The sequence below is a fragment of the Gavia stellata genome, chromosome 8, assembly GCF_030936135.1.
Source record: "Gavia stellata isolate bGavSte3 chromosome 8, bGavSte3.hap2, whole genome shotgun sequence".
In the NCBI taxonomy this organism is placed as follows: Eukaryota; Metazoa; Chordata; class Aves; order Gaviiformes; family Gaviidae; genus Gavia; species Gavia stellata.
In genome coordinates, this window is record NC_082601.1 from 21,118,777 (window position 1) to 21,134,732 (window position 15,956).

Genomic DNA, 15,956 nt, shown 5'->3' on the forward strand with positions numbered 1-15,956 from the left:
CTTGAATGCAAAGAGTGATGACCAAATAGGTTTCACTTATTTCACTTTAAAAAAAAATCCAAAATGGTATAAAAGGGAAACTCTTTACATCTCTTAATATATTTATGTTACAGTAAATTCTGAAGGCAGGACTACAACATACAGTCCAGCGTCCCTTTTTATTCAAATAACTTTCCACCATCCACCAATATTGTCACAAGGAAAAGATACTATTATTAATAATTTCACCATTAGAAACAAAACCAAAACACACTGTGGAGATGCATTACCTCATGAGAGCTTTTTAATTTCTTACAAACATTCATTTAAAAAGCTTGAATGGAGCCACATCCACAGAAAGTTAAAATACATTTCAAACATACTACACAAAGGTTCCAAAAATATGCTTGCAATTTAGATTCTAGAGCGGTACCAAAATTTCTTTACTTTAAGTGTAACTAAAGAAATTAACTTCTATAATTGTCCTACAGAATTTAAACAAAAGATCTAGCATACAACAATTATAAATGCACATGTTTCTTGGGAAAACAAAGTTTAAAGTCACTCACAATGAAGAGCAAACAAGGTCCAGAGCAGCATTGCAAAAGACGGCTGTGTAATAGGACTTCACATGACTGATCTGCTGCTGAAAGTGCTTTGAGTTTTGAACTTCAGAACTCTGTGCTGAATAATTAACTACTCACAGCCTCTCAGAGCTAATTGGGAGTACTCACAGACCTCCAAACACACTGAAGGAAGATTCACCATCAAAAGTTATACCCTGTCTCTGTTACTGTTTTAAATTAGTTTTGGTGCACTCCATGTACAATTCAAGACTTGTGGTGTTAGCTGCAAATTTAACTTCATTCTCTACAACAACTTGCCTGGGTTGTTTCTGGGTTACGTGAACATTGCAAAATGTATGAATCAAACTTCTTTTTACTCCTCCCCCACTTTTTACCCGCATTATTTTTAGTTTTCATATAACTGCCAAAAAGAAATTATTAGCCAATACAGAACATCAATACAACTATTAAAAAAAAAAAAAACAAAAACTATAAACTCATCCCATGACATGTTATTAATACAAAAAAAAAAAAATCCAAACCCAAAGTGAAGCAGTACTGCTTTTCCCGTTCTATACTCACTCTTACATCTTTAAGTGACTTCAAATGACCATTAAGTGATATTTGCCGCAACTAAACTCAGAATTTAATCCTCGAAGACTACACGCCACAGAAAGATTTGTTTGCAAATGCTAGTGGAGTCTATTTTTCATTAAACACATGAATGCAATTTCATTGCTGGAACTCTACTATCAGTAGAGAGAGTGCTCAATCACACACAGCAATAAATGCACAGTCCACCATCAGTAAAATGCGGCTTTATTTATACAGTGTCTAACTTACACTGTAGAGAGCTAGAACTGATAAAATACTCTTGTCAAAACTTGTGTGCAACAGCTATATAGATGAAGTTCCATCTATTTATAAAGAACACGTACACACACACAGGTGGGTCAGGCAGTCTAACACGATCAGCTGAATCCCCACATACACTACCGCAGAGCTATGTACCCTACCCCTCTCTAGCACATCTGCATGTTCTTTGAGGCTAGTTATGCTTACATTTCCCGCCCCATACAAAGGGGGGAAAATCTCCAAGTATGCTTTCTCAGAAGTTACGCCAAGCTTTTGAAAACCTCTTATTTAACAACAGGGATCCCAACACTTTCATTTTCTGTTTCCAGATGCTGTGTCTCTTTTTTCTTCATTTTTCACCAATTCTCTCATCTCTCATTCTTAGCCCAAAATATTTACATTTGGTCTCAACAGCTTTTTTGTTTCTTGAGTTTGTGTCTCTGCCTTGCCACAGGAGAGGCTGCCTGACAGGTAACGGGAGCCCTGCACTCCCAGTGCCCCACAGCTGGTATTGGGCAGCAAGAACAATTCAAGTTACCATGATTACATGTACAGGTGCAAATCAAAAGCAGCAAGTGACAGGATGGTGGAAATACATTTGCAGGGGTAGTTTTAGCCTACAGACCCTCCCCTCCTCTTTTGCACTATGGGGCCTCCAAGAAGCTGACACAGGTGATTTCTCTCACAAAGGCATCCTCCACACACCATTTTATTCAAACACCAAAAAGTAAAACCAGCATTATCTAAATTAACTCCAAGTCCATGCCATCATTTCAAACACTTATCCATCGTAAAGAACAAACAAACAAAAGCCCAGTTCTCTCATGACTCTTCACCTCTACCAGGTACTCAGCAAACCAGGAGAGGTGCTGGTTTTTAATGAATTTGCCAAAAAGACAGAGAGAGAGTGGTTAAGGTAATTTCTTCTCCTGAAAAGAAGAAAACCCTTGATTTTTAGTAAGACAAAATACAACTACAACAAAGAGAATAAATTCCCAGTCATACAAAAATAACATTTTAGAGGTCAGAAAAAAGGTGTTCAGTAAATGGTCTCACTCAGCACCTTTCATGTTCAGATAGCTTCCATATGCGCTAGGAGCTAAGCAGACTTATTCTAATTTTCAAAGCAAACATTAGAAGGAGTTAGAACAACCAAAATCATACTCTTTATTTTCAGGCTTCTATGGAACTAAAGGAAAGCTGCGGGAAGAATCAAAGTACAGCTTATTTAGCTATGACATAGAGGGAGTTAAAAGAGAAATTTTAACCAAATAAGGCCACAACTCATAACAAGAACTCCTCTGGAAACTGTGCTGCAGTATCCTACAAAATACAGATCCTCACTCCTTCCTTGTCTCCACAGGTCCCAGCCCCACCAACTGACTGACCTTCACTACACCAGACATAAAAACTGCCAATCTTGACTCACCCGAAGGGACGTGCTCCCCACTGTTTATCACCAGATAAACAATTCCAGCTACCTATTACACTGCAACAGCTTGAATGTCATCTTCTGTTTAATCAATTCCTTAAGACATAGCAGGAAAGAATTTAAAAAAAAAAAAAAAAAAGAAAATCTTTCTTCCCTGATTCTTCCTAGCCCTGGAAAAGGCAGCCAGAGAGACACCCACAACACTCTCACAGGGTCCCACAAACATAAGCTGGTGCAGCCTGGGCAGAGCTTGTATTTCCCTTGTTACCAGTGTACCTGGAGCCCACTGCTTATGCCAAGTCTTTCAGCTAGCCCTCATCTTGCGAGATTATATTGTTCCCAAGAGAATTCATTTATATCTCTTAGAAATTTAAATTTCTGAAGTCCCACCTGCAATTCCCACCAGTCTTTGGAAGAGAATACAGTTCCTGTAAAGACATTAAAGAATTCTTTCAGCCAAATGCAGATAGAAGACTTCATCATTCTGTTAAGAAAAACAATACATCTTTTAAAATCAAATGCAAGGCCATAAAGTCAACATTTTATGTGTTTCAGATCCCACTTCTACAGAATAAAGTGTCATTGCTGCATCTCAGCATATTTCCTGCTTGCCAAGAAAATAATAGCGTCAGTGATCTGAATGTGTGGAAGCCCTTTTTAAAATAAAGGTCTGGCACAGTAAATAAATAAAGCATCTATTTATTTGATTTTGAAAAAATTCCTGTTAGAAAGTTACAAGCAGTATATTTTTAACTATCAGTAACTAGAGAAAGGCACTTTAGAATAATGAGAAATACTTGAACTAACAGTGACCTGGCCATTCCAGTTATCACCAGCACTTCCTTTCAATAAGGATCCCTTCGCCCAAAAAAATGGAGAAAAAGAGAGGAAATCCATCTGCTAGATTTGTGCACAACCAAAGGCTACAGCATAAAGAAGTACACATCTTCAAATCTTGGTATCAAGGAATATTAACATTTACAGCACTTAACTTCCCGTTTTGAAGACAATTACATGAGACACTACCAAGACAGCTTGATAACCCTTCTCACTGAAATTATTTTGGATCTAACCTCCAGCATCAGAACCCTCTCTGAAGTTGCCTATAGCAATCACCTAGGACAGGAAAGGTCATAAGAGACCTCACCTGCAATTCAGTCATCCCTCAGGTACTGAAAAAGTTCATTAAACATAGTGTAGTAAAAACCTTCTGCTGCACAACAGATAGACTTAAGTTTGTTAGTTTGACTTACGGCACCATGAAAAACACTGGTTATACAAAGAGCAACTAAACATCTTTTTATATCAAACTTTACAACATTATATATGGCAAAAGTACAAGCAGCACTTCATTTTATTTTCACTCGAAGTCAGAAAAGGATCTAGCTCTACTAAGATCACATCACAAGAGGAAAAAGGTCACTGCAATAAAGCTTCTTCTAGAGCTTTTCTTGCCTTTGACCTCTCACCCCAAGCAATTATTATAATGCTTTCTCAATTATTACAATAATGCTGCTCCACTGCTAGGCCATAGTAGCAGACAGCTGAAAGCTTGCACATCATCTGCTCAACCAAGGCACAGTTGAACAAGAGTTCAGGCCTACATTAAGTACCTTAATTTGTTTTGTTTACAATGATACATCAGTTTTGGCCAACAGGTATACAAAATATTTAAGCCCCTAATTTCACCCATAAGCATTCCCAGTCCAGTACTCATTTTTAATACTCACAGAACAGATCTGTCTTCTACACTAAGCAAAGATCACTGAAGTACCAACTTGCCTTCTGTTTATTCAGTTCCCTCTTTGGGAATTATGGTTTCACAGCATCACCACTGCACATCTTCAAGATCAAACACTACTTGCTAGGAAAAAGGTTGGAGACAACTGCAGCATTACTATCTGATTCTGCTCATCATAGTCCAGCAAATGACTGAAGTTATCAATGCAAGCCACTCAAAAAAATCACTGCTATGTGTTTCAGGTCATATGTATAGATAACCTCTTTTTTTTAAAAAAAAAAAAAAAAAAGGAGGAAGGGAAGTATTTCACGAGAGATAAATGTTCAGTAATCCACATTTTAAGTTAGTTTGCAAGTTGGAGCTCCCAAATGGGGACTTGATAATTACACAATAAAACCCACGAAAAGTGTAGTATTTTACAATAGTGTCTATTGTCTACGGGTCAGTCTGAAATGCCAGTTTCATCTACAGTATAACTATGGATGATATTTTTGTTTTCTTTCCTTTAGTGAATTGCAGCTTGATTTTCATTTTTGTTGTTCTTAATCTGAATACCAACAATCGCATTGACATATCTATTCCACATGGAGTATTTTTCTTTTAGCTTGAGAACTGGAATACATGGCTTTTTGTGTTATAGCAGCTACAGAGATGTTGTAAGGCCACTCTGCATAACCTTGTTATAGACTGAAATGAAAATACTCAAGAAATAGGACCATTACTCTTCCCACCCCTATTCCCATCAGCACAGCAAAATAGCCTATACAGGATTTATCTTCTATGCACAAGCTTTTCTTCCTGTCTATGATCTGATACTTGGCATCTAGTCTCTTAAAGCAAAAAAAACTTCTTCCAGAGATCAGTGAAAACACAGAATTTAACAATGAGTAATGTGTAATAAGGTATATATTTTCATTAGAGATTTCATTAAAAATCCGTATTTAACAGCTAACATCCTACAATATATGAGTTTCTATTTTCCTGTGTGTTATTAGCAAAGAGCAGAAAAATCCTGAGTCCCCCACTTATCTATTCATCATTATGTGGAAACATTGCATGGTATCAGTTCAAGTCAACAGTATCATAGTACATATAGCTACAACAGCATATGTGCATGTTTATTGCAAGCGCACACCTTAACATTTTGCAATACTTGATGGTAAGTCCACTAAATAGCACATCTTTAAAATTGTATTTATTTCATACCACAACACAAGGTTATCTGTTTTTCTCATTTTCAGAGAGACTTCTCTCTCACATCTTGGATTCACCCATTCCCTTTCTGGCTTCTTCCAGCCTGAGTCTGAAGCTGACAGAAAAAGAGCCAACTGGAAGTCCTTTGCTTTACACTGCCCAATGAATTGGAGCTGTTCTCACAAAAAAACCCCACTTTTAGCTCTTTCCAAAAACGGAGAAGGCTATTTTGTTTATAAGCTTCTAGAGATTCTCCCCCTTACTATTACACTCAGAAAATGGAAGTCAGAACATCATCTGTAACTATCTACACTACATCTTAACCACCTTTCACTGCTGTTTGCTGCATCCTACTTCCTCCATACACACACATTCCTAACAAGTTGCTTGAAACAAATTCTAGAATTTTTTCAGTCACTTAAAGTTTTAGATCAAGAAGTCAAAAGTTATGCTATAGTATCAAAACGCTCTCTGCACAGCTGTATTGTTCTTGTGATTCAGCAGCTGAATTTAATACTAACTAGTATCAGCAAAAGTCTATGTATTTTAATGTTCAGTAAGAGCAAGGTCTCACAAAATCCTCCTGCCACAGAAAGTACAGTTGCTTCTATTTTATGTTATGGCACGCTCATTGGCAAATTACAGTTCACTGCTTAGATTCTCTGATCAGGGCTTGGAATGGGAAGTCAATAAATTTACTTACCTTCTGCTACCTTTACAGTTGCATTGTCACAATTTTAGCTTTAATACTCCTCCAAATAAGACTGCAAGCCATCAGTCAAATCTAATGAAGAACAATGATTGCAGAAAACAGCATGCTTTTAGGAGCACCTCCAGATGAAAGAAAACCTCCGAGATAAAGAATGTCAAATAAACCATTCAGAGACTAATATAACATCTCAACTCCTCCTGCTTTCTTCAGAGTCACTCTGTCAGTTTCGCACTTCAGTGCTGGTTTGCCTTAAAGCTGCTACAAAACAGAAATCGTATCATGACCACCCTGTACTGGGAAATGGGCACTACGCGGCAGAGGTACTTGAAATGACCAAGACATTTCCTTGAATCTTTACAACTTGCTAGGCACATAAGGCTGTGAAGGCAAACTCCCAGAACTAACAGTCAACAAGTGGACTTTGCTCCTCAAGAACAGAGTTCCCACCTTGAGGTGGGCATGAAGATAACAAAAAAAGTGAGGCAACTCCTGAAAGCTACCCTTAGTGGAGGCTAGGGTTTACAGCAGAAGCCCATGCAATGGATCAAGCTAAGTGGCTGCCATTTGAGAATGTGTGTCCTTTCTTCATGTAAAGTTTCTGCCCACTGGTAGAGCCTGTCATGTGTTTGGGTCTTGCACTGAAAGTCTAAGACAAATGAACATCTGAACAGGGAAAAAGGCTTAGATAAACCAGGAAAGCAAAACACAACAACCTGCAAGAAGATCAAGAACCAAGCTAGAAATGAACTATAGTCTATGGAAACTAAGCAAACCAGCCAAACAAAAAAACCCAAAATGCTGAAAATGTGAAGGAAAAAACCAGAAACCGCTTTTTCCTATCATTGTATAGCTGTTATAAAGATGATCGAACTGAAGAGTCCAGACATCTCATCTCAAGACACGTATCGCAGAATGGCGGACACCAAAAGCATCACAACCACTCCCAGCTTTGACTCACCTTTTTATAATACATGAAACAGGTATACAATCATTAGGCTCAGTATGAATCTTTACCTTGGCTTAAGATCTGTGGCTGCATGTATACACCATCAAACTTCTTTGTTCCTCCCTTCTTTCATAAAAGAGTCTCTAAATTTTTCTTATGCAAGAAAATTAAACACTAAAGGTAGCCTTGAATGACACATTCAACTTTTGCTTTCAATTCCAGCACTGCTTGCCAAGAATCTAAAAAAAGAAAAAAGGTCACAAAACTGGTAATACTGTGTCTTCCTCTGGACATGGATTACTTTGTTTTCACATAACTGCATTTGGATCACAGAAAAGACTCCTCAGCAGTACGTTGCTTTCTTCTCTGATGCTGTAATATATTGTCCACATTCATCTTTTAATTAAAAGTCTTAAAACAATCTAGGTTTCTTAATCACAATCCTTTAGACCAAGCAACTTCTGGTACATGATAGAAAAGCTATTTCAAAACACTAAGATTTGTTCTGCATATTAGAAGACTTACAATTTTGTTTTGAAAGTATCAGCAGACCATAATGAGCAGTTTCTAAAGTGGAAACACTTCTTCCCACCCTCTAACTGAATGTCTGAACTTCCCACTTAGGTCTGTGGCTATTTTGTAAGAATAGAGACCCACATGGGACCGTAAACATAAAATTCATCTAAGAACTATTCTCATTTCATTCCTAATGGAGCTTTTTCACCATGTCTGGCATTCTCACACTAAGATTAACCTAAAAACACTTAACATTTATCTGAAGACTTCCACTGAGTCTCTAACTTGCCATCACCTCTACTTCTACCTAAATCATGCTCAAAGAACAGTTTGCTGTTGTTCATGAAAAGCCCCTCTCTTCTTGGTGGAGCTTAAAATAGTAATTTTTAACTGAAGTTTGGCTAGTTGAACTGTCACATTCTATTCATTTTGACTAAGTTACTACCAAGCTCACAGGTTTCTACACAAAATTTGGGTTTCCAGAAGTGCTGCAAAAAAGGTTACTTTTAAGTTAAACATACTGCAATATTTTTTTATCCTTAACATTAAGCAGCCCAAGTATTTGCCAGCCTCATGGCATCTATATAACGTGCCTATCAGCCTTGATGCTAGGCTTTCATCTTTAGATCAATATCACTGTCTGAAACACAGTCTATCTCTTTATTTCTACGATAGAAAGCACAAGCTGGATGTTAAGATCAAGGTATGGATCAATGAGAGTCAAGCACTGTCCATTCTTAGGTTATCCCTTCAAGCCAGGCTTATGATACATGTAAGACAAAATAAAGGCAAAATAGTTGCTGTACCTGCTCCATAGAGAAATATGAGCATTCAGGTTCTAAACTCATCTGCTTAGTTATTTGGGGAAGATTCTGAGATTCTATTGTATGGATATTGTGTCTAGCAGGTGGCTCAATAGGTACCAAAAAACCCCAAAGTTCAGAAACACATTTTAAGTTCAATTTCCAGATAGAGGAACAAATATGAACAATTTATAATCTTTTGTGATAATGGGGTATTTCACATAGTGCACTTCTCTCTACAGATTCCCACAGCTGAAAGGAGACCAATATTGCAAATAATACTGGTATTTTAAAACTATTAAAAATATTACATAAGAAAGAATAAGATGGTACTAGAAATGAGGCACTGGGTAAATAGCTCTCCCAACACAAAAACGTGTTGTGCAACTGATACACCAACTGACATGCCAGTAGTAATGCTACGGGTAATAAGATTATTAATAAACTGATCTTTGAAGATTACCTCTATAGGTTTACTCAGTGAGGTTCCAGCAAATAACAAATCATGTGCAGATGTTCTCTTACTTATGCCTATATTCAGATGACTGCTACAACGAAAGCAAAAAATGTAGAATACCTGTGTTTCCACTCTCTTTCCATAAATAAATTGGATCAAGAAAATGAGGCATCCCTGGATTCAAGACATGTTTTCAAAGCTCTTGCTAGGGAAAAGTTTCTCCTAGTCAATGGGATGTGTGGAATCCCCCCCTAACTAGCCTCATAGCTCTGAAGGAAAGAATTTTTTAAAAAAAGTCTTACGCTAGAGAGAAATAAATCACAGGACTGGGACGGTAACCATGACAGTAAGGTGAAAGCTTAATGGAATCTTTGGACGCCTGGTTCACACTAAAAGCAAGAAAGCAGCAAATGAATCCTCTAGTTCCCTCCAGACAATTTGGAACAGACACTTGCCTGTCTGATTGTCTGTCCCCATGGCAGTGGCAGTCTTGAAAACAGAAGAGACTGTATTCGAGACATAATTCATGCAATGTTTTCTCTTATTACAAGGAAAAAGGGGAGATTCAGAGGCAATGTAAACACAAATCTCTATGGTACAGGCATGTTTTTAATTGTGCCCCCCTTAGCATTTAAGGGGCACCCACTCCACTATAAGCTTATATAATGTAATTAAATCAAGTACGAATTTAAAACTTTTCTAGAATAATGATTGATTTATTACCATTCAAAGCCAAATCATAACTATTATTACAATGACCTTTTCAAGCTTACTTAAAACATATAAAAGACTACCCAACTCCTGTGCACAGATAGCCACTGACTTAGTGTTGTCTTACACCATCCAACAAAACAGTTAGCTCTTCTGTAGGCATAAGTATTGCCTCGCCGTTAGGAAGGCAGCCAAGAGCTCAGAATCCTAGCAGGCACCAGAGGATAAAAAATACTTCATGCTATAAATTAGCATAAAGTTTACTATTATTACTAAGGAATTACAGAAATGTGTTCTGATACAAAAGTTCATTTGGCACAACAGAACATGCTGTAAAGGAAGTATTTCTTTTCCGTCTTTAAAAAAAAAAAAAATAATCAAAAAACCCACACACAAAAGAGGTGTAGTGGAAAATTACTTCCAACGACATTACTTCTAAGGAGGTTAAGAACTTAGACTTCTAAAGTAAATAGGGCTAACACAAAATACAAATACAAACTTGGCCTGTCTATGTGCAACATACCTCTGCAGTAAGCAGATACTTATATCTATCTGCAACCTTTTCACAAAGTACCAAATGAAAAAAGTAACCCAGATTTACTACCAAAAGAAAGTACAAAAATCTTGAATGACATTCAAAACTACTAAAACTTCATATGACTCACTTAGACTTTATTACATTTACAGTTATGAAAACAGCCTGACAGAAAGGAAGGAGGAGCAGAGAAGAGAAAGCAGTAAATCTGTAACAGTAATTGAGTAATATATAACTGGCTGAATAAACAGGAAAAGAAAACAAAGAGCAGCTTGAACTGAAAGGGGGAGCTTAACCTTTGATACACTAATAAATCTAACAAATGCTTAAAACTCAAGCAAACGTATGTTACCTCCACTAGGAACAAACCCTCAAATCTTTTTTAAGAACTGCTATAAAAGGATGCTCATACAGATGTTTTTCTCCCATGACCAGTAAGAGAAGTTCAATTAAGGGCTCTCAAATAGAGCAAAACCTGAATCTGCCCTTCTGGCCCTTATCTGCTAGTCATGAAAGCAGGTGTAACACCACTGTCTTTTCAAAGCCTGCAGATGAAACACCTAGCTCTGCTCATGGCTTTTTCAGCTGCTATTCTGAACATCAATAGAGGTAAGAATTGTCAATTTATCTGAGCTTTTCTGCTGCTGCTTTCCTCTCCTGTTCAAAATCATGTTTTAGAAGTAACACTGGAGGCAGGCACTGGATGGATTTAAAGGTTGGGAAAGGTAAGGAAAAGAAAAGCAGAGCCATGCAGCAGCCAGGAAACAGGCTAATATGGACCCTTCTCTCTTTCCTCACATACACACATGCCTCGAATATAGGTATATGGGTGTAGGTGTGAGTGGGTAATAGATAAAATAATGCTGGAGAGCAGCTAGGAAGCTCTGCAGTAACAACAAGGAAGACAAACTTTACTCCCTCTTCCTTTTAGCTGCTATAAAAGGTTGGGTTCAACTGTGATGGTCCCATTTCCCAGCTGAAGGTTCAGATACCGGAAGAATAATTGAGCCAAGCACAGTGATACAACTTTGGAAAGCACTGCAACTAATTTCTGGTTTTTATTGAGGTGTCTGGAACAGAACAAGCTTTCTCCCTTGTAGAAAGCTCCTCAGCCACCAGGAGCCTTTGGCTACCTAAGTTTGGTAAAACTTATGTTTTACCAAATGTTTTGTATACTTGCATAGCCAAGAAATAGGAGGATTTAGTAAATTGGAGAACAGACATGATATTAAGCATTGGAAGACAAGGGGAAGGAGGGAAAGTTTCCTATCCTGAGCAAGAAGCTTAAAAAAACCCATATGTATATATACGCATAGATGCTATGCGACACATGAAGAATGGACAGAGTTCCTACACAGACAACCATGTCAGCAAACAAGGCATCCTAATTCATTATAGGAAAGAAAATGAAAAAGGAAAAAGTTAAGTTCAGGCTAAGAAACTGTATTAAAACAAGCGTTTTCTTTACTAGATTGCAAGAGAAGCATCTTGGCAGTTAATATCCTGAAAGCCAGGATGTAATAAAGAGGTTTTTCTCCAAGTATGAACAACATAGCTTTAGTTCCCCAAACAGAAGCACTGAGCATTTCGGGCTAACACTCCTTGCAAAACTAAGAAGAAATGCTTTGAGTACCTACCTGCCACCAGATTCTTCTGCTTGTCTTTCACAGCTTCTTCCTCACACTCACTCTGCTCCCTGCATCCTCCTCAGAAAGCAAAGTAGGAAACCCTCTTACCTTCAGGAACAGCGTTGCATTTACTACCTCCTCAAATGTCAATGCTGCTGCTGGAGCACAAGCCTAATCTCTTACACACTGTGAGGGGAGATGGGTGGTACGAAGCACAGCCAGAAGTCCTATTCCAGCTCTCTTCATAAGCCCGACCAGCAGTTTTCATAGCCACCTTTGCTGCCGCTGACAGCGGAAGCTCCCTCCCCTTTGTCCTACTTTAAGTTAAACTCCCTCATTGGTTGGCAATTCAGGGCCCCAAATGAATACTATTATTTCCTCCCCAAACTCATTCCCATCTACATACAAGAGCTGTCATTAGCCTCCTTCTCTGCTTTCTTCCGCACACTCTAAATCCCCTAGATCCATTTCTTACTGGATTCTTGCAACAGGCAAGGAAGGAAGAAGATACTTCTTCAAAGAAAGCTGGCTCCCTGAATGATGGTGGTAACATCAAAGCTATTTTGGATGACCCATTACTTCCATTAGAAAGCCTCTGCGCTTTCTGAAAAAGGATACAGGACTTCAGCATTAACTATAAAGTAGGAAAAAAAATTCTTTAGGAACGGGAGAAGCATACTTCTACTAACCTTTATAATGATTATAATCATCAGCAGCAATCTGCTCTGGGGAACGTAGAGAAACTCTCCTGTACAACTATGCTGATGAATAGTTTGCTGTAACTGCTATACTTCACTCCTGTATTCACCCCCTCATCCTTTTCAACTTTCACTATCACAAGTTTCACCCAGTATTTTCCTCTGCTGAGTTTACAACATATTAACACATAACAGTGCCAGAAGCATACTGACTTTTGCAGGAAGTTCAACTGCACAAGAATTCTTAAATTCTTTCTTTGTTGCTGTAAACAAAGTGCATGTTGGCATTGTGCAGTTATTTAGGTACTTAGTTTATTTAGGTATTACAAAATTGTTTTAATGCTTTCCATGATAAATGAAAGTGATATATAATATTCAAGGAATACACAGAATACACAGCAAGGACTCTTACTATATTAAACACTAAAGGCATTGACTTTTACAAGTTATTACAAACAATAAGCATTTTTCTTCCAAACAAAATTTTAGAACAAAATCAGATGAAAGACAATCAAAGAAAAGTATTACAGTCTGCATGAAACCTCATGAAGTTCAACAAAGCCAAGTGCAAGGTCCTGCACGTGGGTCGGGGCAATCCCGAGCACAAATACAGGCTGGGCGGAGAATGGATTGAGAGCTGCCCTGAGGAGAAGGACTTGGGGGTGTTGGTTGACGAGAAGCTCAACATGACCCGGCAGTGTGCGCTTGCAGCCCAGAAAGCAACTGTATCCTGAGCGGCATCAAAAGAAGCATGACGAGCAGGTCGAGGGAGGCGATTCACCCCCTCTACTCTACTCTCGTGAGACCCCACCTGCAGTACTGCATCCAGCTCTGGGGCCCCCAACATAAGAAGGATATGGATGTGTTGGAGCAAGTCCAGAGGAGGGCCACAAAGATGATCAGAGGGCTGGAGAACCTCTCTTATGAAGACAGGCTGAGAGAGTTGGGGGTGTTCAGCCCGGAGAAGAGAAGGCTCTGGGGAGACCTTATAGCAGCCTCCCAGTACCTGAAGGGGCCTACAAGAAAGCTGGAGAGGGACTTTTTACAAGGGCCTGGAGTGATAGGACAAGGGGTAATGTCTTCAATCTGAAAGAGGGTAGATTTAGATTAGATAGTAGGAAGAAATTCTTCACCGTGAGGGTGGTGAGGCACTGGAGCAGGTTGCCCAGAGAAGTTGTGGATGCCCCAACCCTGGAAGTGTTCAAGGCCAGGTTGGGTGGGGCTTTGAGCAACCTGGTCTAGTGGAAGGTGTCCCTGCCCACGGCAGGAGGTTTGGAACTAGATGATCTTTAAGGTCCCTTCCAACCCAAACCATGCTATGATTCTATGAAATAACAACACTCCTCATTTAAAATAACCTCAATAACCTCATTTAACTTCTAGGCCCCAATCATCAACTTAAAGTAAAATATGGAACAGCTTCTATACCCAGAAATGCACCACTGAAATTTATCCATGTGGATGGGCTGCTAAAATTTACAGGTCTTTATATACACTCATCTTTGAGCCAGAAACGAGATAAAAAAAGCTCTTGTACCTTGGGCTGGAAGAATTGCATACTTTCTCTGAAAACAGGACAGCAGACATTAATTCTTCTTCCTTTTCACGGGCCTATGTTTGAGTTCTGACAATTTATGTACTGCCCTACACCCAAATTCTGCCTTCCCTCAAAAAGCAATAATTTAAATGCTGCTGCAGATACATAATTATTGGTAAATATTTTTCCTCACAAAAGGTGTTAGGACAAGTTCAACTAAACAAGCAAGGAAATGCTATGTAAATACCAATATTTGCATCCTTATTCTTGCAAAATATGTGTCACTTTACATCAACAAACACTTCCAGAATTCCCATTTACACCAAACAGAACAGTTCTGTGGGTCAAAGTTTTAGCCATGTATAGCAAATGAAATTATTGTTAGCATGATACTCCCCAGTAAGATAATACAAGTACTACTTTGGATCATCTAAACAAGGAGAGGGAAGAATATCTAAAATTGATTAAATTACTTTTCTGCTTACCTGCAAGACAACACAGGTTTTTCTCCTCCATTAAAATCAAGTGAATTTCTTTCAATAGCATATGTAGGTAGAAGGGACGGCGTGTGTGTGTGCATGACAAGCTCACTGTTGTCCCCTTCCGCTACTGGTGACATCAGTAAGCCTACCTATTTATAATCCCACCACCTGACCAAACAGCCTACAGAGTACATCTAGAGATTTGTATAGCCATTAATCCTGACATATCTACTTCAGCCAATTCAAAAGAGAGTATTAAGTAACTTGGTTATGTCTTCTGTGGCTTTACACTATAAAAAGAATCCAAACCTGTTTTCCGTGCCCCTTTTATTTTTGCAAGACAAGTTTTATGGCAAGTTTTAGAACCGGGACTCTTCCTTCCCTCCATGCTTTTTAGCCTTCCCTCTTTCTCTGTCTGTAAGATACCCGACTAAACAGTTCAGCCAAGCAAATTTTAGTGATCAGTGGAATACTTGGGCAGCAGAGGCAAATACCCATTTACATACAGTTAATTTGATCATCAGTACTACCTACAAAATTATTGAAGCTTAAGATCTTGATAAATCAATTTTGCAAACAAAAGTACAATATTTATGCTATCAGGAAAACAAAAACCCACTTTGCAGTGTTTGAAGTAGGATAATTTACAGAAGCTTGACCTCATTGTCAATTAAAAAAACAAAAGCTGCTTAAAAGCAATTCTCTATTCAGTTACCTCTTCCCAAAATCAAACCTAACGCATACAGCCATGTGAGGACAGCTTACAATTAAGTCTGCCCAGGGAATGGCAAGGAATGCAGTCAATACACTCTTTTGGGCAAGCGCTATCATCAACAGCAACATCCTGCAGGTTCCTATCATTGGTAAATGTTGCTTCTAGATCTGTATCAGGCCACATAGTGTTCTGAAGTGGCTTGTGTACCACTTCAGTGAGAGGATAACATCTGAGTGAGTGCATGTGTGCTGAGTGAACATTACTGACAATTCCTTATCTAGCCTCTCTTACCTGAGAAATCCTATCACCAGCATCCATCCCCCATTATATCAGACAAAACAGAAACCTAAGTCAGTTTTACCTAACATAATCATTGGTTGTGTTCCAAGTCAATTTCACTCTGCAACCAAATTTCAAGAGTTAATATGAAGAATAGAAATCCCTCAAGC

At 38.5% G+C, this 15,956-nt stretch overlaps 1 protein-coding gene across 1 annotated transcript in view; it reads right to left on the bottom strand.

The window, feature by feature from the left end:
- Window positions 1-14,929, bottom strand: part of COBLL1 (cordon-bleu WH2 repeat protein like 1) — a 53,469-nt gene extending 38,540 nt beyond the window's left edge. Inside the window, exon 1 of the mRNA XM_059820108.1 lies at window positions 14,796-14,929. Within this exon, the coding sequence (XP_059676091.1) occupies window positions 14,796-14,929 (134 nt within the window). The remainder of the gene's footprint in view (window positions 1-14,795) is intronic.
- Window positions 14,930-15,956: the final 1,027 nt, after the last annotated feature.